Source organism: Coloeus monedula, assembly GCF_965178545.1.
Source record: "Coloeus monedula genome assembly, chromosome: 14".
Taxonomy (NCBI): Eukaryota; Metazoa; Chordata; class Aves; order Passeriformes; family Corvidae; genus Coloeus; species Coloeus monedula.
Window position 1 is genome coordinate 19509246 of NC_138794.1, and position 19411 is coordinate 19528656.

At 57.1% G+C, this 19411-nt stretch overlaps 1 protein-coding gene across 2 annotated transcripts in view; it reads left to right on the plus strand.

Moving 5' to 3' along the window:
- NPTN (neuroplastin) overlaps positions 1 to 19411 on the plus strand; it is a 40593-nt gene that overhangs the window by 4620 nt on the left and 16562 nt on the right. The window contains exons 2-3 of one of the 2 annotated variants that reach the window (XM_082290930.1): positions 12843 to 13190; positions 17490 to 17658. In XM_082290930.1, the coding sequence (XP_082147056.1) occupies positions 12843 to 13190; positions 17490 to 17658 (517 nt within the window). The remainder of the gene's footprint in view (positions 1 to 12842; positions 13191 to 17489; positions 17659 to 19411) is intronic. The other variant, XM_082290929.1, reaches the window with a different exon arrangement.

Below are 19411 nucleotides of genomic sequence, written 5' to 3' on the forward strand. Positions count from 1 at the left end.
GAGCTTACCTAGTAAAACATGACTCGGGAATTACCAAAGCTCTCTATCAAATCCAGCATCCAATCATTCAAATCATGATTATTATCTGTGACTTTGGCTTTAAAAAGCAAAAAAAAAAAAGGGTGGTCTTTGCTCTAATTCCTGTAGTTCGGCATTCTGTGTTTTAAAATCCACAGCAACGACTGGATGGGACCAAGGGGTAGCTCCTCGCTTTTTGGGAGTGCTCACAGGGCTCTTGGGGCTCTTGGGCTGGTTTGGGAACCTAAAAATGAAGAGTTTTGTAGCTGGTGTCTTGATAGAGCAGGAAAACAAGAGGAAGGGGAATATCAGGGACTAGGAAAAAATGCTCTCGGCCGGAAAAAGCGACCGTGTGGAATTCCAGCAGCTTGGGAAAAGTGACCAAGGACACCTTGGAAATGAGGAGAAGATGGGTTGAAGTGCCTAGAGAAGAGCCTGAGAAGGCTTTTGGCAGTGCAGAGAGCTCCCAGCAGACGAGAGGCAGACCGAGGCAGCCTGGAATAATTCCGTGAGGGCGGACAGCAGGAGCTTGCGAAAAACAGATGCTCGGAGCATTTTTAAACCTGAGCGTGCACCAGCTTGGCTGAGCGCTCTGGGGTTATTTTTTTCCCGTGGTTTGTTGGAAAAGCTTTGTGGTGGTGAAGCAGAGCCTGCCTCAGGTTCAGGCTGCAGATGGGGAAGGGTTTGAATTGCTGGCGTTTCAGAGCGCTTGCAGCGAGTGAAATGATGCTGGAGCGGTTTGAAAGCCGCTCTGAGTCAGGGTTCAGCTGCTCTGGGTGGTAGCCTGGCGAAATCCGTGCCAGCCATGGGATGGTGGGAAGCTCCTGTCTTGCCAAAGGATTAGGAAATCCCTAGAATGCAGTTTTGCAGCTTGGTTTGGGGCTGGTCCTCTCTGTGTCTTCAAGCAGCGGCAAATGCCCGTTTGTTCTCCTGCGGTGGATCATTCCTGACGGAGGTTTCCCGATGGAGTTCACCCAAAGCAGCCTTTTCCAGGGAGTTTGATGGTTGCAAGCAGCCAATTCATGGATTTCATAGGATCCCAGAACAGTTTGGGTTGGGAGGGACCTTAAAACTCATCCACGGGCAGGGACACCTCCCACTGTTCCAATGTCCAGGCTGGCCTTGGGCACTGCCAGGGATCCGGGGGCAGCCACGGCTGCGCTGGGAATTCCATCCCAGCGCCTCCCCACCTTCACAGGGGAGAATTCCTTCCCAAGATTTACCCTAAACCCACCCTTTTGCACTCTGTAGCCATTCCCTGTGTCCTGTCCCTCCATGCCTTGTCCCCAGTCCCTCTCCAGCTCTCCTGCAGCCCCTTCAGGCCCTGCAAGGGGCTCTGAGCTCTCCCTGGATCCTTCCCTTCTCCAGGTGAGCACCCCCAGCTCTCCCAGCCTGGCTCCACCCTTGGAGCATCCAAGCAAGCCAGGAATAAATGGCAGGGAGAAAATAAGTAAATAGAAATAGATACAAATAGATATAAATAGATCTAAATAGATCTAAATCCAGCCTGCTGGATTTAGCAGAGTAAGAAATGTTCCTGTGCTTCGGAGCCAAAGATTTGGAGTTTGGGCTGATCAGGCAGCTTGGTTTGCACTGCTGGGACCTTCAGGATTCCAGGGAATGAACAGGAAGCTCGCTGTCAGAGAGCTCATTTGGGTTTTGGATAGCCACAGGCACCCTGAAGCTCCCTCAGAAACCGGGAGCTTTGGGAAACACTTCCCTGGGAAGTGTTTCCCAAATCCCAGAGCAGCCCAACAACTCGGGGTTGTGACTCAGAGCCCGCCTGCACCTGGACTTTGGGAGTCTCCTGGATGGGCTCTTCCTTGTTTTTATGGAATTGGGGAAGCTGGACCTTGCCTGCTCTGCTGCAAGGGAAGAAATCCGGGTCTGTTCTTTAGCTGAGGTGTGATCCATCCCCTCAGAAACAGGGGCGTTGATTTAAGGTCAAGTAAAGGTAAACACCTTTCCAAAGGTGAAATCCCAGGCTTGGTGCAGGAATTCCACGTGCAGGGTTGGCTCAGAGCTTTGGAGCTGTGCCGGTGCAGTTGCTCTGAAGCTGCACTGAGAGGGAAATTCAGTGAGAAAAAGCCACTCTTTGGGCTTCATTTTGCTGTAAGAAACAGGATATTTGGTGCATTTAGCCCCTCTAGCCTAGGAACGGGATTGTTTTAAGTTACAATGCTGTGGGACCACAGTCCCCTCTGGGTTCCTCCTTCCAGTGTCACCTGTGACCTTTGTGGTTTTGGGAATATTTCAGTTTTATCCCATTTCTGGCAGTTCTGGCGTTGGGAGCGATGCTGGAGCAGCTGTGTGTAACCACTGGGTGCTGTGAGAGCTTTGCTTGCTGTCAGGCACGAGGGCAATTCAATATTTTAATTTCTTTTAATGGGATATTTGTGATTAGTTCTTTTTTTTTCCCCTGCTGGAACTTCAGCTCTTTGCTTCCAGAAACAGAACAGAGCCAGGATAATTCCCGATTCTCCCCAATTTTGGGGGTGCTGAACCTGAGGGAAGGCTCAGATATTGTACTGCTGGGTTCCTTTCGGCCTTACATCGTTGCATTTTTATCTGACAGGGTTTTCAGCACTTTGCTGCTCAGCAGCAGCTTCTGTTCTCACTTCGGGCTCTGAGCTGCGTGTTCGGGGTCTCAGGCTCCCAAAGCTCCTATTTTTAGCAGCACCAGCATTGGTTTGGTGACCCCAATCTTGAGCCATATGGAGTGAAGGAAAAAAACAAACCCCAAACCCTAAATAAAGATAAATGTGGGGTGGGGTTTGGTTTGCAGGCAGGGAATTACAGGGAGAATGGAGCCCAGACCACAGGAGGATGGGCAGTGCCCTGGCGCTCTCCTGCTCCGGGACAAAACGCAGTTCTCATTCCCAAAGGGTTTTCCAAGCCACGACCCTGTGGTCCTCCTCCTGCGAAGCGAGACAGAGCTGTTGCCTCTCAGAGGAGGAGAACTGCTGAAGAAAGATTGTTGGGTGCTTTGTGGGAACCTGGATTTGCTTGGATGGCAGCAGACAGAGCACCTTAGGTTCAGGAAAAGCCTCAGCAGCAAATTCCTGAGGGCTGGGAGAGAATCCCTGTTGGGATTCTCCTGCCTCGACCACGGCTGTCGCAGCTGGATCTGTTTATCAGAGGGATCCATTCTCCCGCTGCTTTTGCTGGGCTCTAGGAAGGTATTTTTTAAAAAACCCAATCTTTTAAAGCTGCTGTGAAGTTGCTGCACAGTTGAACGTGGCCTCTTGTGGAGGGGACAGGGGACTCCTGGGTGCTGTCACCCTGCCAAGGGATGGCTTTGGAGCTCTGGGTGTAAAGTACAACGGAACACGGGGTGTAAAATACAAGTAGAACCTTTGAACTCGGGGCACACGGCTCGAATCAGGTTTTGTTTAGGCGGCCACTCGTGTCCCTCCTGAGCGCCACAGAATCCCTGCAGTGTAATTAAACACAATTAGCGTTGGCAGCGTGGCAGTGATGCTCCTTGTTTTAATTTACACCGAGCAAAGGAGGCTCCTCTCCGTGCTTTATTTCCTCTCCCTTTGCTGCTGCCTGCTCCAAGAGTCCAAATCTGCTTGGCCTTTAATTGGATTTCACTTCTGCTGCGAAAGCGCTGGGAGCAGCTCTGAGTGAAGCTGCGGGGCTCCCCCTCACCTGGAAAACTCCCCCAAGCTCAGCAATGACCCCAGACGGGCGTTTTTGGGGTGGTTTCACCCTTTGGCACAGAAATTGCGCGAGGTGTGAGTACAGCACGAGGGGCTGCGAGCGCCCAGGCCGCGGCGGTGATTCCTGCAGGGATTAGGATGCGCTAATCCGGTGCCAGAATTGAATGGCGGCTCAGGAACGGGGTGTGGGATGCTGCGGGGAGGAGCTGCCCCGTACGGGTTATTTCTGGCCCCATAATCCCCGCGGTGTCAGTAGGCCACGCAGCTCGAACGCTGCCCGGGCAGGGAGGAGCTGGGCTCTGCTGGAGCCCTGATTCCAGCGGCACTGCCCTCGTGCCAGCTCCCAGGGGCGGGAGAAACGGGAGCAGCCGAAGCGCTCGGGGAGAACGGCCCGCTAAAAACGCGGTGTGGAGCACGGAGCTCGGCGTGTGAAGCAGAGCAGATCCGCTCCACAAAGCGTGCTGTCCCTGCTGCCTTTGAATGCCTTTCCTTTCTGCTTTCCTCTTCCCTGTGGCTGGAATTCCGGCCTTCTCCTGCTGCTTGGATGCACTGGGGCTGAGTCCCTCTGCATGCAGCGCTGAGCGGGCAGGAATTCCTTCTCTCCAGCTGTGGAGAGCCTAAACTCGGCCTCACTGAAGCATCCCTCACCCCACCTCCCGCAGCAGGGCTGGGATTTTACACAGCAGGCAGCTCAAACTCTCCTTTGGGCCGGGAAGCGCTGCTTTGGGCCGGGAAGCGCTGCTTTGGGCCGGGAAATGCGCCTCAAGCGCGTTATCCCCTCTGCTAAAGCCACTCCTTGTGCACGCACCAAGGAATTATTTCTGTGGCAGAACAGCTTCTCCCCAGCCTCCCGTTACGTAACCCCACAATTCAGCAAAGGGCATTTCTGTCGAGAGGTCGCTGGATGAAAATGTCCTTTCGCTGCCTCGTTGTGCAGAAGGAATAAAAGGGGGGGACAAGAGGCAGCTTTGCCGTTGGGGAGCTGCTGTGCCGGAGAGAAATGCGGCCGCTCTCCTGGCAAACGCCCATTCCTTGGATCAGGAAAGGTCAGAGGAGAGCTGGGGAGCACTGAAAGCCTTCACTTCTCGCAAATCCTGGCGTCAGAGAGCCAGCCTGAGGGGTTTAAAGAGCCCATCTGACACGAGGCAGTTGTTATTTACCAGCGTTTGAGGCGTTCTCGATATCTTTTAAGGCAGAAATTTACTGGGCTTTGCAATTTCTCGAGGTTTTCAGCCGCTGTGGCGTGGGGACAGCAGAAGTTGCTGCCTGCTCCACCTGCTGCAGCTGAATCCCTTCCTGCTGCTTTCCAGGGAATGGGCTTTCACTTGTTCGTGTGGATTTTGAACTTCCAGGAGCCTTCCTGCTCCTGGCTCTTGCTGCTTTGGAGGGGGATTCTCGTGTGCTCCTTGTGTTGCTGTATTCCCTTAAAAAACCCCAGGGATTAAAGCAGCAGCTGCTGTAAGGCTTTGTGTCCCGAGATGTGCCGGGGAGGAGATGGATGGGGAGAGCAGAGAACAGCTCCAGGCGCTGAGGTGGGGTTTAATCCTCGGAAAATCCTCTAGGAGAGGAGGGACCAGTTGCCCACGGAAGGAAGGCAATCTCCCGGTGAGCCAAAGCTGCCTTTTCCATGGAATTGCAGGAGGTGATTCCGTCAGGAGCAAGCTGGAATTCCCCTGGAATGCCTTTGGTTTCGGGGGGGTTCTGTGAATTATTGTGGGATCGCCTCAGGAAGTTCCCCGGGCTTGGCTTTTTTGGGAGGGCAGTGGCACCCATTTAAATGGGATGGCAGCTGTGTGGGAGCTCCTCCAGCACCTCTGCCCTGGCATTCCTTAATATTTCCCTTGAAATACGGGAAGAAACGGGCATTTTGAGGCACTGCACTTGCTGTGGATCTGGATCCACACCTCAGGTTGCTCAGAGCTGGCTCAGTTCCATCTTTATCCATCTATTATTCATTCCGGAGCGCTGATCCGAGCGGTTTGGGATAAATAAAGGGATTGTCCACGCTTCCTGTAGGAGTGGGTGCTTTGGTATGGAGTCTGCAGTGGGATAAAAACCATTCTGCACCCGGGCATGTCCCTAAAAGACAGAACCACTTCAATAAACCCTTAATCCCGTTAAATTCCCGAGGTCTGAGCCCTGGAATTCTCCGGTTCAGGGAGATGATGGGCTCGGACGAGCAGAGCTGTGGAAGGGAGGAGCTGTAAGTGGGGCAGGAGCTGGGACAGGGCCTCAGAGCTGCCCTGGGGACATTCCCGAGTGTCCCAGGCCCCACCAGTTACGCACCCACCATTTATAAACCCTGTCCTGATTCTTCTTCCCCTGTGGGATATTCCAGCCTTCAGCTGATTCCCAACCCCTTCAGGCTGTAACCTGCAATCCCTGGAATTGTGTGTTCCGAGGCCACACAGGGATGGCTCTGGGGAGTTCCTGGAGCTGGGGGGACGTGGCTGAGCTTGCTGTACCCCACGCCAGGGGCTTCTCTTGCCAGGGATGTTCTGTGGGCTGTGCTGGGATGGCTTTCCTCAGGGAATTCCGGCTCCTGGGATCAGCTTGGCACCGTAAAAGTGGCCACAGCTGTGTTTTCAAAAGCGTGAAGTGAAGCATCCCATCTTTCTTCCAAGGGAACGGGAATCAAAGCATTCAGGGCCGTGTGGGAGGGTCTTAGGCTGATCTCAGGGTTTTGCTGGGCCAGAGGACCTTCAGGAATCCTTTCCAGCTCGAACTCCCTGATTTAAACCCATGAGCTGATCCCTGTGTCCTTCCCAGCCTGAATTCCCTGCTTTAAACCCAAGTTGCTCCTGAACCTGCTCCACGCCGAGGCTTTGTGATGCCCAGGGGAATGAGGGATGCTGGGCTGGATCCAGGGAATGTTTAATCCTCAGGTTTCCGTGCCTGTGGAACGCTCATGCATTTTAGATGATGCTCTCCGGGTCATGTTTGCCTCTCTCCAGCTCTGGGAAGCCGCAGGATGAGGCGGCAGGAATTAAATCCAGGGATTGCTCCAGGTCTGGGCTCACCTGGGTGCCTCAGGCCTGGCTTAAAGCCGCGCTGGATGCGGCAGAAATTAATGCAATTAATGCCAATTTTCTAATTCCGTGCTGCCTGGTGATGGGGGAATGGGAAGGCATGGAGCCGGTGGAAAATGGGTGGGAACAGGCAGTTCCCAGAACTGAGCTGCTTCCCCCTCTTCCAGCTGCCACTTTTTGTAGGTTTAACTGATTCCCGAGATTTCCAGCGCCTGCGAGCAGCTGGAAAAGAACAAAACATTAATGGGGGGCTTTTCCCAGGCGGAAGGGAGTAAAAATGCCCCACAAAGTGGAGCTTTTCCCACCCTCACACCTCTTGTCACTTAATCAAGAGAAAGGAAAGGTGTTAATTAGCCAGAGCACCTGATTAACCCAGCCCGGTGGGCGTCTCCTTTTTCCAGCTGCATTTTTGTTTGTTTACTTGAAGAGTTTAAAAAATGGGGCTGCACCTCTGAGGAAAAATTAAACCTCCAAATTAAACCTCCAGAGCTCTCCTAAAGGCCCGAGAGCAGCGAAACGCAAACTTCCAGCGTGCCCGGAGGTTTTCCAGGAGGGTTTTCTGCCGAGCTCCAAACGGTTCAGCCCCACAGCAGCTGCGCTTCCCTTTGTGCTGGCTCCCGGCTGGAGATCGGGCTTGGTTTTGCGCCTGAGCTTTGTTAAACCCTCAGTTCCGGGCTTTGGTCGAGGTGGGAGCAGCAGCCTCAGGATGGGATGGGAGCGTTATCCTGCTTTTTTGGGGGTTGCTTGGCTACAGCTGTGTTCCTTGGGGTTCCAAACTCCCTTGGCAGTTCTTGGTTTTCCCCTCTTTTTGCTTCCCAATTTGTCCGTTCTTGTGTGTGTGTGTTAAACCTGCATTTTGCCGTCTTTAAGCCTGGCTTAACATCTCCCTTGCCCAGCTTGGGCTTTGAGGCAAAGCGCAGTTTTATTTTGAAACCCCCTTTTTTCCACCTGGCTCGGTGGGAATTCTCCCCGCTCTGCTCCTCCAGGGCCGTCGCTCTTGATCCCTTTGCACCCCGATTAAATTTTCCTTGTGTTCCTTGAGTTCCCAGAGGTGTTCCTCGTGTTCCCAGAGGTGTTCCTCGAGTTCCCAGATGTTTGTCGAGTTCCCAGAGGTGTTCCTGGTGTTCCCAGATGTGTTCCTGGTGTTCCCAGAGGCGTTCCTGGTGTTCCCAGAGGTGTTCCTCGTTTTTCCAGATGCGTTCCCAGAGGTGTTCCTGGTGTTCCCAGAGGTGTTCCTCGTTTTTCCAGATGTGTTCCCAGAGGTGTTCCTTGTGTTCCCAGAGGTGTTCCTTGTGTTCCCAGAGGTGTTTATTGAATTCCCAGAGGTGTTTATCGAGTTCCCAGATGTGTTCCTCGTGTTCCCAGATGTGTTTATCGAGTTCCCAGAGGTGTTCCTTGTGTTCCCAGATGTGTGTATCGAGTTCCCTTCCTGACAGACACAGGGGGTGCACCCCAGGTCCGGGTTATTCTGCTCCTTCCCAGGATTTATTGATCTTTATTGATCGTCTCTGGGGTGATCATCGATCATCCCTTGCAGGGCTGGGGCCTTTGGGAGCTGCTGGCTCGGGAGCTGGAGGTGATTCCCACAGTTTGTGCTGCGATTCCTGCAGGGCATGGGCTGGGAATCCCAGACCAGGGCATGTGCTTGGGGTTAGACCGAGCCCAGTCCCAAATCTGTGGGGTTAGACCCAGCACAGTCCCAAGTCTTTGGGGTTAGACCGAGCCCAGTCCCAAATCTCTGGAGTTAGACTGAGCCCAGTCCCAAATCGTTGGGGTTTAGACTGTGTACAGTCCCAATCTTCGGGGTTAGGCCCAGCCCAGTCCCAAATCTCTGGAGTTAGACCGAGCACAGTCCCAAATCTTTGCGGTTTAGACTGAGCACAGTCCCAGTCTTTGGGGTTAGACTGAGCTCAGCCCCAAATCTTGGAGGTTAAACCAGGCACAGTCCCAAATCTTTAGGGTTTAGACTGAGCCCAGCCCCAGATCTCTGGGGTTAGATCCGGGCCAGCCCCAGATCTCTGGGATTAGACCCAGCCCAGCCCCAGATCTCTGGGGTTAGACCCAGCCCAGCCCCAGATCTCTGGGGTTAGACCCAGCCCAGCCCCAGATCTCTGGGGTTAGACCCAGCCCAGCCCCAGATCTCTGGGGTTAGATTGAGCCCAGCCCCAGATCTCTGGGATTAGACCCAGCCCAGCCCCAGATCTCTGGGGTTAGACCCCGCCCAGTCCCTGGAGCCCGCCCTGCGCCCGGCCCAGCCCCAGCTCTGGTTTGGGGTGTGTGCTTGGTGCTGCCGTCTCTGCAGAGCTGTGCTGGAGGAGCCCAGGAAAGCCAAGGCCGGGCTCTGGCAACTCCTAGGTGCCAGGAAAGTGCCCGCTGCTGGGATGGGCATGGAATTCCAGCTTCCCTCCCTTCTCAGCCTCCCCTCTGCCGTGATTCCCCTTTCCCCCCGTTTTTTGGGGGTTTTTGTGAGCATTCCTGCTCGGTGCAGGCACACCACAGCTCTCTGCGGGCAGCTCCCTCCCGGGCATCCCTGAGCGGCCAAAAACACAAAAATGTCAGCCCAGAGCTGCCCTTGGCTGCTTCAGTTTCCCCATCCTTTGTGTGGAGAGGCCGCTGTTCATCCCAGGATTTTGGGAAAGAGAGTTTTGATCCCCGGCGCTGTGGGGAGAGGCACCAGAGGCAGCCGGGGCCGATCCTAATCCCTGCACGGTGCTGCCCCGAGAGGATTTGACCCCGCTGGAAATGTGAGGTTTAAAATGTGGGAAGGTTTGCCAAGGAGAGCTCTGGATGCCCGGTTTAATCTTCCGAAATGATTGTTCTGGCCTCAGGGACTCGGAGTGCAGCCCGAGGGCTTTTCAGGGCTTTTCATCCCAATTATGGACATACCCCGAAATAAGAGGATTCCCAGGGCGCTCACACACTGCAGGGTGAGCTCCAGCAGTGCACAGGCACTCTGAAATGCACCAAAACCCCACAGTTTTCCCCCAAAAAGGCAGGGCAAGGAGCCTTTGGCCCCAGGAGTGCTGGGCCTTGGGGTCAGGGAGTGCTGGGCCTTGGGGTCAGGGAGTGCTGGGCATTGGGGTCAGGGAGTGCTGGGCACTGGGGTCAGGGAGTGCTGGGCACTGGGGTCAGGGAGTGCTGGGCATTGGGGTCAGGGAGTGCTGGGCACTGGGGTCAGGGAGTGCTGGGCATTGGGGACTGGGAGTGCTGGGCATTGGGGTCAGGGAGTGCTGGGCATTGGGGGCTGGGAGTGCTGGGCACTGGGGTCAGGGAGTGCTGGGCACTGGGGACTGGGAGTGCTGGGCATTGGGGACTGGGAGTGCTGGGCATTGGGGACTGGGAGTGCTGGGCATTGGGGCTGGGAGTGCTGGGCACTGGGGTCAGGGAGTGCTGGGCATTGGGGTCAGGGAGTGCTGGGCATTGGGGTCAGGGAGTGCTGGGCCTTGGGGTCAGGGAGTGCTGGGCACTGGGGACTGGGAGTGCTGGGCACTGGGGACTGGGAGTGCTGGGCATTGGGGTCAGGGAGTGCTGGGCACTGGGGTCAGGGAGTGCTGGGCCTTGGGGTCAGGGAGTGCTGGGCATTGGGGTCAGGGAGTGCTGGGCATTGGGGTCAGGGAGTGCTGGGCACTGGGGTCAGGGAGTGCTGGGCACTGGGGTCAGGGAGTGCTGGGCATTGGGGACTGGGAGTGCTGGGCACTGGGGTCAGGGAGTGCTGGGCACTGGGGTCAGGGAGTGCTGGGCATTGGGGCTGGGAGTGCTGGGCATTGGGGTCAGGGAGTGCTGGGCATTGGGGTCAGGGAGTGCTGGGCATTGGGGTCAGGGAGTGCTGGGCATTGGGGTCAGGGACTGCTGGGCACTGGGGTCAGGGAGTGCTGAGCATTGGGGCTGGGAGTGCTGGGCATTGGGGCTGGGAGTGCTGGGCATTGGGGTCAGGGAGTGCTGGGCATTGGGGTCAGGGAGTGCTGGGCACTGGGGTCAGGGAGTGCTGGGCACTGGGGTCAGGGAGTGCTGGGCACTGGGGTCAGGGAGTGCTGGGCATTGGGGTCAGGGAGTGTTGGGCATTGGGGACTGGGAGTGCTGGGCATTGGGGCTGGGAGTGCTGGGCCTTGGGGTCAGGGAGTGCTGGGCACTGGGGTCAGGGAGTGCTGGGCATTGGGGCTGGGAGTGCTGGGCATTGGGGACTGGGAGTGCTGGGCCTTGGGGTCAGGGAGTGCTGGGCACTGGGGGCTGGGAGTGCTGGGCATTGGGGCTGGGAGTGCTGGGCATTGGGGACTGGGAGTGCTGGGCATTGGGGACTGGGAGTGCTGGGCCTTGGGGTCAGGGAGTGCTGGGCACTGGGGTCAGGGAGTGCTGGGCACTGGGGTCAGGGAGTGCTGGGCACTGGGGCTGGGAGTGCTGGGCACTGGGGCTGGGAGTGCTGGGCATTGGGGCTGGGAGTGCTGGGCATTGGGGTCAGGGAGTGCTGGGCACTGGGGCTGGGAGTGCTGGGCACTGGGGCTGGGAGTGCTGGGCATTGGGGTCAGGGAGTGCTGGGCACTGGGGCTGGGAGTGCTGGGCATTGGGGTCAGGGAGTGCTGGGCATTGGGGTCGTGGTTTTTGGTCATTTGGGGGCCATGGTCATTTGCGATCCGTGGCCATTGGGGTCCGTGGCCATTGGGGGCCGTGGCCATTGGGGCCTGTGAGCACTGGGGCCCGTGGCCTTGGGGGGCCATGGCCATTGGGGCCTGTGGCCATCGGGAGTCGTGGCCATTGGGGCCGCTGCCGCCCCGGGGGATTTTCTGGGGTTTCTCAGTGCCGAGCCCCTCCCGGTGGCAGTGCCCGTGGGGAGTCCCCGATCCCATGAGTCCGTAAATCAGGGAATGTGAGGGTGAGTTTTTAAATTTCGAGTGTCCCTGTAGCTGTTCCCTGCAGCTCCACCCCTCTGCTCTGCCCGCCGGGACACTGCCCATGCGTTTTGGGGACTCTGGGGGGTTTTCCTGCTCCAGCCATCCTTTAGTGCCAGCTTCCCGTGGCCCTGTGGCCAAACCATGGAGAGGGCATTCTGTGCTCGCCGGGAATTTCCCAAGGCTCCGAGTCCCCAAACCCCCCTGACTCGTCCCTCACCCTAAAACCAGCGAGGGCTGGCATGGACCGAGGTTTCCCAGCGGGAAGCTGTCCCTCCCCTCGCTGCCCAGCTGTGTCCTAATCCCGCAGTTCCGGAGGGGCCTGCCGTGGGGGCAGCGCTGTTTGCCAGGGATATCTTTGGGATTGGGGTTGAAGGCCAGTGTAGAGTGTGTGTGTGTGTGTTCTGGTGAGTACTGCAGGGTTTGGGATATCCCTACTGAGGAGATTTTGGCCTGAGCACGGGGTGTCAGGCCAGCAGCTCTCTCTGAAATGGGGGGGAACTGCCGAGGTTCCTAACAAAGCGACCTTTGGGTCTGTGAGTGTTCACACTCTGCTGAAATTCCCTCGGTGCCGCAGCTGCCGTCAGCAGCTCCTCCGGGAAAATGGATCCTGGGGAATTGCCCGCCCTGCGAGCCCTCAGCAGGTGGGCGAGGCGGTCAGAGCAGAGCTCACAGCTGGCACAGCTTTGGGGTTTCCCCCCTCGTGCCCCTGTGGCTGGGTGAGGTGAAGAAGCCGCCTCTGAGAGCGGCTGCCTGGCCACGAAGGAACGCTTAACGCTGGCCCGGCCCGAGCTTCCCACGGGTGAGAGCGGCCGGGAGTCCCTGGGAGGGAGGGTCAGCAGCAGGACTGGGAACTCCCTGCCCCGTGCCGAGGGTGCCACTGCCGATGCCGAGGGTGCCCCAAGCCATGCCGTGGGTGCCCAGCTGTGTCATGGGTGCCCAGCCCTTTCACTGCCAGTGCCGTGGGTGCCCAGCCGTGCCGTGGGTGCCACTGCTGATGCTGTGGGTGCCCCAGCTGTGCTATGGGTGCCCAGCTGTGCCATGGGTGCCCAGCCCTTTCACTGCTGATGCCGTGGGTGCCCCAGCCATGCCATGGGTGCCCCAGCCAATGCCATGGGTGCCCAGCCGTGCCCCAGCCGATGCCATGTCTCTAACTGTGTTTTGTGCCCCGCTGCTGTGTTTGTTGTGCGTGAGCTCTGTTGTTTCCTGCCGCTCTGTCACTGCGTTTCTGCTGCCCCTCCCTGCAGCCGGGTTTGTCAAGTCGCCCATGTCAGAAACTAAGCTCACGGGGGACGCCTTTGAACTGTACTGTGATGTGGTTGGGAACCCCACTCCAGAGATCCAGTGGTGGTATGCGGAAGTCAACCGCGCCGAGGCTTTCAAACAGCTGTGGGATGGCGCTCGGAAGCGCCGGGTCACCATAAACACTGCCTACGGGGCCAATGGGGTGAGTGTGCTGAGAGTAACCCGCCTTACCTTGGAAGACTCTGGGACTTACGAGTGCAGGGCCAGCAACGACCCCCGGAGGAATGACTTGAGGCAAAATCCCTCCATTACGTGGATTCGAGCCCAGGCTACTATAAGCGTCCTGCAGAGTGAGTCCGGCCCCCAGTAGTGGCACTGTAGTGTCTAGAGGCAGTCTGGTGACCCTGACCCCGTGTCCCCACCCTGTGCCACCCTGTGCTGTGCCCACCCACCCCGCCCCGCGGGCTGCTCCTCGCCTGTAGTGCTGCCCCTGTGTGCCCTCGGTGTGTGTTCTCCTTAGGAGCGCTCGGGAAAACCTCGGGATGTGTGGTAGAAAGGAGCCTGCTGGTGGATCTGTGTTTGTTCCCTCCTCTCCTTCGTTCTGTAGGAGGTTTCCAGCCTCCCTGGCTTCTCCACGAGTGCCTTTCTCTTTGATTTCTGGCTTCTTCCCAGCTCTAACCGTTTTATTTTGATTTCTTCTGTTCTCCTGGAGTTTCTGGGAATGCCTCCTCACCTGGTTTTGGTTACATATCTGCTTCTGGATAAATCCTTCCCTTTCAGTTCCACGTGACCTTTCATGTCTGGATTTTCCCACGAAGTCGTGGTGTTTCTTTCCCTTCCTGGCCAGCAGCACGTTCCTAAGGAGTTCTCTGATGCAGCAGCGCTGAGGTGGTGCAGCCATTCCCAGCCCAGCCCATGGAAGGAGGGGGGAACATCCTCCCCAGAGCTGAACCCACAGCCTGAGCTCAGTCACCCCATCCAGGGTGCAGCAGCAAAGCTCTGAGAGCAGAGTGCTTGGCCCAGAATGGCTTTTTGGTCGGGACGAGGCGTTCCTGCCTTCACTTTGCTCCCCATCCCAGCTGGATTTGGGAATTAGTGTGGTCACATTGGGTAGAAAAGAGTTTAGGGCCAGATGTAGAACTTGCGTTGGCCTGAGGAAATGGCTGATGAGCTACAGGTAGAGGGGGTTAAAGCTGCAGTGTGGAGGTACAGGAGAACAACTTCTGGGTGGCTTCTCAGTGTCCTCAGCTGACAGAAGAGCAGAGCAAAAGCGTGGGCTTGCTCTTGTGCTCTGTGCCTAAACAACCCTTTTGGCACTGGGTACAAAGCCCCAACTCTGCATTGGATTATTTATTTGGGTACCTTGAAACCCCCCCCAAGCTGTCCCCAAAGCCTGGTGCTGCCGTTGGCACTGCTGGATCAGAGACCTTCCCTGTGGGAACGGGAGCAGCGTTGGCGCATGTGGGCAAACGGCCGGTGACCCCGGTGGCCCCGGTGGCACGGACAGACTGCGGTGCTGGAGCGGCCCCGGGTCCCTGAGCTGGACCTGCTCAGCCTCAGCCCCGCCCCTCGGCCCTCCCGTGTCCTTTGGGCTCCCAAAGGGCTGGAATGCTTGCATGGCCCCAGCAGCAAAGCCTCTCATCCTGGGAAATGCTCCTGCCCTGGCACAAACCTGGGAATGTGTCTGCTGGGAAGGGCGCTGTGCCCTGCACCCTGCCCACCCTGGCATGGGACAGTCCCCGGTGCTGCCGAGGGACTCTGAGGGACAAAACCCTTGTGACGTGCGGAGCCAGGCTTTGGGACCAGCTGCTGGGATGATTTGTCCGTATGGGAAGGGGGTTTGTTTCCCTCCCTCCCTCCGGCCCCTGGCCCCGAGCTGCTGCAGGGACTGCAGTCCAGCCTCTCCTCTCTCCGTGAACGCTGTTGGCTGCCCCTGCTGCTGGGAGCTGTGTCCTGACCTGCTGCCAAGTGCCTTGTGCCAGGGTGATCCTGCTCCGGGGTGACCCTGCTCCGGGGCCCTGCTGGGACGTGTGGATGGAAGCCCCGAGTGCCTTTCCCGTGCATGTGTGAGTGCCCAGAGAGCCGAGCCGCTCCTGCAGCCCGTGGACATCAACCCTGCCTGGCCCTGCTGGGAGCAGAGGTTCCCCAGGTGTCCCTGTGAGTGGAGACTCTTACCTGAGCCTGCCCAGATGGCCTCAGCTGTTCCACCGGGGGCCTGGCTGGGAGATGGGAATTGTCGGGCTCGGCGGAGTTGGAATTTCCAGCTGGCGGCACCCACGTCACCCCACAGTGCCACAGAGCACAGGCTGCATGCCTGGCCTCTGCAGAGACCAACTTGCTGAGGGAAATCTGGCACCCAGGAACCACCATCTGCCTTCCACCTCACTCTGGATTTGGAACCAGAATTGCACTTGCTGGGGGTTTTTTTAGGTGCTTTGCTTGGGTTTTGACTGTAAAAGCCGAGCTTACATAAAACGGGCGCTTTAAGTGATGTGTAGACAGTGATTTTCTAGGTGAGCATCCTTCCTCAGCTGCTGCTGTCCCACTGTTCCAGCCTGTCTCCTGGAATTAAATCAGGAGATCGATCCATCAGTTTGCTTCTCTAATAACCAAATGCAGGTAAAGCTGGAAATGAGACTGCAGCTGCCTTCAGTTTTGTTTAAAACTGAAAAGGTTGCAGGTCAGCCACTGAGTTACTATTTCAGACACACTCCAAAAATATTCCCAGAGCTCTCTTAGTGTTTCTGTGGGAATGCAGATGAGCTCTAGGAGGGTGGAAAAGCGCCCGGCTCAGGCCAGGAATGGTGCAGAACACAGGAATAACACAGCCCTTTTGGGCCCAAACAGTCCTTGAAAGGATAAAATGCCCCGTGGGGGAGAAACGAGGCAGAAACAGAGGCAAGAGCGTGGTAACACCAACAGCACCTGCAGCATTCCTGCAGTTAAGGAATGATTTAAAGAGCTGGGGAAGGAGGAGTTTAAGAAAGGATATCCAGGGCTGGAATGCTCCAGCTTATCAGTGGGTGGATGTTTTTTCTCCCTGCCTCCCTGGGCAGTAATGTAAGGATGTGCCACGGGATACAGGGATGTTCCCTGTGTGGAAAGCTGGGATGGTTCTGACACGATTGGTATTTTCCATCCTGTCACTGCGTTTCATAACCTGCGTTCCAGAGACTCCGTGGATCATAGATTTATATCCCAAATTGTTTCCACAAGGCACGCCAGAGCTCCTGGGATGGAAACTCCCTGCATGACTTGCAGGAATCAGGGAGGTGTTTGCTGCTTCCTCAGCCCCCTGCGTCCAGAGGGGTGGGAGAAGGGAGCAGCTGGAGCTGCCGCCTCTGGAATTCCCATCCCAGGCAGGGGACACAGCAGCTGGGCCTGCTGGGGTGGCCTGCAGTCCAGGCTGACACTAAACACAGGTTTTTTGGAAGGCTAACAGCAAGAATTGTGAACTTTTCAAACTGTGCCATCCTGCGTGAGGGGGTTTTTCAGAGAACGCTCCGAAGCCGGTGGGAGGCTCGGGCCCTGCGGCACAAAGGTCTTTATGCCAAGTTTGGGGAGCGGCTCCCGTGCCCGTGCTGGCAATGGCCCAGCTGTGAGTGCTGGAGAGCAGCAGGGGCCTGCAGGAGCTGGGGCCAGCAGGGCTCTCAGCCGGCAGCCCAGTGCCCACAGCCATTCTGGCAGCCCAGTGCCCGCAGCCATTCCAGCAGCCCAGTGCCCGCAGCCATTCCAGCAGCCCAGTGCCCGCAGCCATTCCAGCAGCCCAGTGCCCGCAGCCCAGTGCTCACAGCCATTCCGGCAGCCCAGTGCCCGCAGCCATTCCAGCAGCACAGTGCCCACAGCCATTCCAGCAGCCCAGTGCCCGCAGCCATTCCAGGGTGAACTCGGTGCTGCCAGGCGAGGCTGTGCACTGGAAGGGCCCCGGAGCAGGCGGCGAAGGGCAGAGCTTCCGGGCTCTGCTCACACAGCACCGAGGCTTTTTTGTTCTTTGTGTTTGTGCTCGAGGCTCCTTCGGAAACGAAGCAGCTGCAGCTCTGCCTGTGCCCTGCTGCGGGTCCTTCCATTCCACTGGCAGGCTCTGGGCGCTGCCCTCGCCCATCCTCCTGCAGCTCCTGCCTTCCCCACGCTGCTGTTCCCCTTTGGGATCTCCTGGGTGCACTTCAGCACACGTCAGCCTTTGGGCAGGGGGCACATCCAGAGTGTCACTGAGGAGCCTATATTTGAGGGCTGCTTGTATAAAAATGGGCTTGTTTGCAACCTCAAGGCGAAGAATGAAGTGCCAGCCAGCCAGAAGCTTCTGGAGGAGTAACTGAGGTCTCACACACAGGACTTTCAAAGCCCCAGGACTTCGCTGTGGGGGACACAAAGTGGTGCCAGGAGCTGCTGGTGTCACCTGGACGTCCGTGGTGCTGGGAGCCCTGCAGTAAACCATTAACCAATTCTCTGTTTGCAGCCGGGAGCGGGGCCCCGCGCCGTTGCCGCGGGCAGTGCTGAGCTGTGTGGTTGGTTGTGCTTTGTGGCTGTGCCCCACCCGCCGCGGTGCCGTGCCCTTCCCCGTGTAGTGCCCTCCCTCCCGCTCCCCGTGCCACCGTAGAGTAGCGGCCGCTGTCCCCGGGCCGGCTGCTATGGGCGCTCCTGTGTTGCAGAGCCGCGCATCAACGCCAGCGAGGACGTGGTGCTGCACGTGGCCGGCGTGGCTGTCACGCTGCAGTGCAACCTCACCAGCAGCCCCAGCCCCCTGGCCGCCAGCTACTGGGTGAAGAACGGCGAGGAGATCCCGGGCACCAGGAAACCCTCCAACACCACCGAGTACAAGTGAGTGAGTGCCTGGCACCATGCGGGGCACAGGGGGAACAGACACGGGGTTCCCACGGCCAGGGCCGGCGGGGTGCGGGGTGGCTCAGGTGTGTTGGGGTCTGTGGCTGACACTCCATGAATCCCGAGCTTTGCAGGCTGAGCTCCAGAGCTCTGCTCCGGGCTTCCCATGGGGTGTGGGTAAGGCACACACAGCGTGGTTTGCTCCTCCGGGAACGTGTGGGTTGGATCCTGGCCGGCTCTCCTTCAGGATGGATCCATCGCGGCTGGAATGGGAATGGGCTGGGTCAGGCCTGCCTTGGGGACAGGGAGGATGTGTTCCCTGGGGTGTTGCTGGGGGATGATCCCAGGCCTTGGCTGGGGTTGGTGGGATCACGTGAAGCTCCCTTGGTGATGCCCTCGGAGTCTGTTCCCTCTGTGGTTTCCTTGCCCTGTTTTTTCTTTCCATCCACTTTTTCCCCTTGGTGGACAGCAAATCCAACTTCCAGTTCCACCTTAAGCTGAAGAGCACTTCAGGGACATTTTAACCCCTGCTGGCAACTTGGTCCCAGCTATTTTCTGTCTCTAGGGTGGCCCTTTTCCCCCTTAATTCACTGATGCAGGATTAGGGAATGTCCCAGGTTTTTGTGGCCTTAGCAAAGCAGCCTCTCATCCCCAGCATTGTGGAAGTTGGGTTTGGTTCTGATAAAGATTTGTCCGAGTTTGTCCTTTTGTTTTCCCCTTCAGCTCGCTCTGAATTACCTGTTTAATTTCACAATGAAAGAACAAGCCTCAGTCCCTTCCCTGATTACCTCCTGTCCCTTCCTCAGTGCCGTGTCCAGCACTGGGCCTGAGCTTTAGGGGTTCCTCTTCCTTAACAAGCAATTAACGGGATGGGAGTGGTGGTCAGGCTTAGTGCAAGTGCCACTCCATGACCACCCGGGAAGGCTTGCTGACTCCTCTGGCACCTCTTCCAAACCAGCCTGGAGTTTTCCTTCCAAATTCCTCTGTAAAGGAAGGTTTAGGCTTGGCTTCAGCTTCAACTGCTGCAGGAGGAAGGAGTGAAGTGGGAGACCAGGACAGTCCCCTTGTCCCAGGGAATGGGGGCACTGTGGGAGCTGCCAGCAGTCAATCCAGGGACAGCTGGAGGAATCCCAGATTTCCATTTGCAGAGTGGATCCTGACTTCCTGAGTGCTCCTAGGCTGCTCTCCCTGGCGTTTGGTTTTGTATTGGATCTGGTCCTTAGCTGTGCTTTGGGTACAGTTTAAATCCAGAATTCCAGGTTTTCTCGGTGAGGACCCAGGCAAGCAGCATCCCATAGCTGTGGTTAACAGAGGCTATTTACCTCCCCCATTTGTTGATATTTTATATTGGCTTCTCTTTTGTATTCTATTTATTTGCCTCCAAGCCCCAGGTTCCTGTTTTTTCAGTGACTTTGTTTTGCTGTGAGATGTTTTTGGTGCTTGGACTTCAGAGTTGGGTACTTTTATCATCCACAAAGTTCCAGAATTTAGAGGTTAAACTGCTTCCCTTAAAAATGCTGCCTCTTCCAGCACAGGCAATGGGGTGAATGTCTCCTGATCCTCACCAGCCTCGGGGTGGCTGCTCCTGGCTGGAGGGAGCTGCTGCCTGGCTGGAAGACCTTGAGCTGTGTTGGTTTGCAGCTCCTGAATGATTGATGGTAACCGGAGCCCCGTGCCACCGCTGGGCACGGCAGCCTGGGGAGCATCAAACAATTCCATCTTGGCCTTCCTTTCCTCACTTCTGAGCATT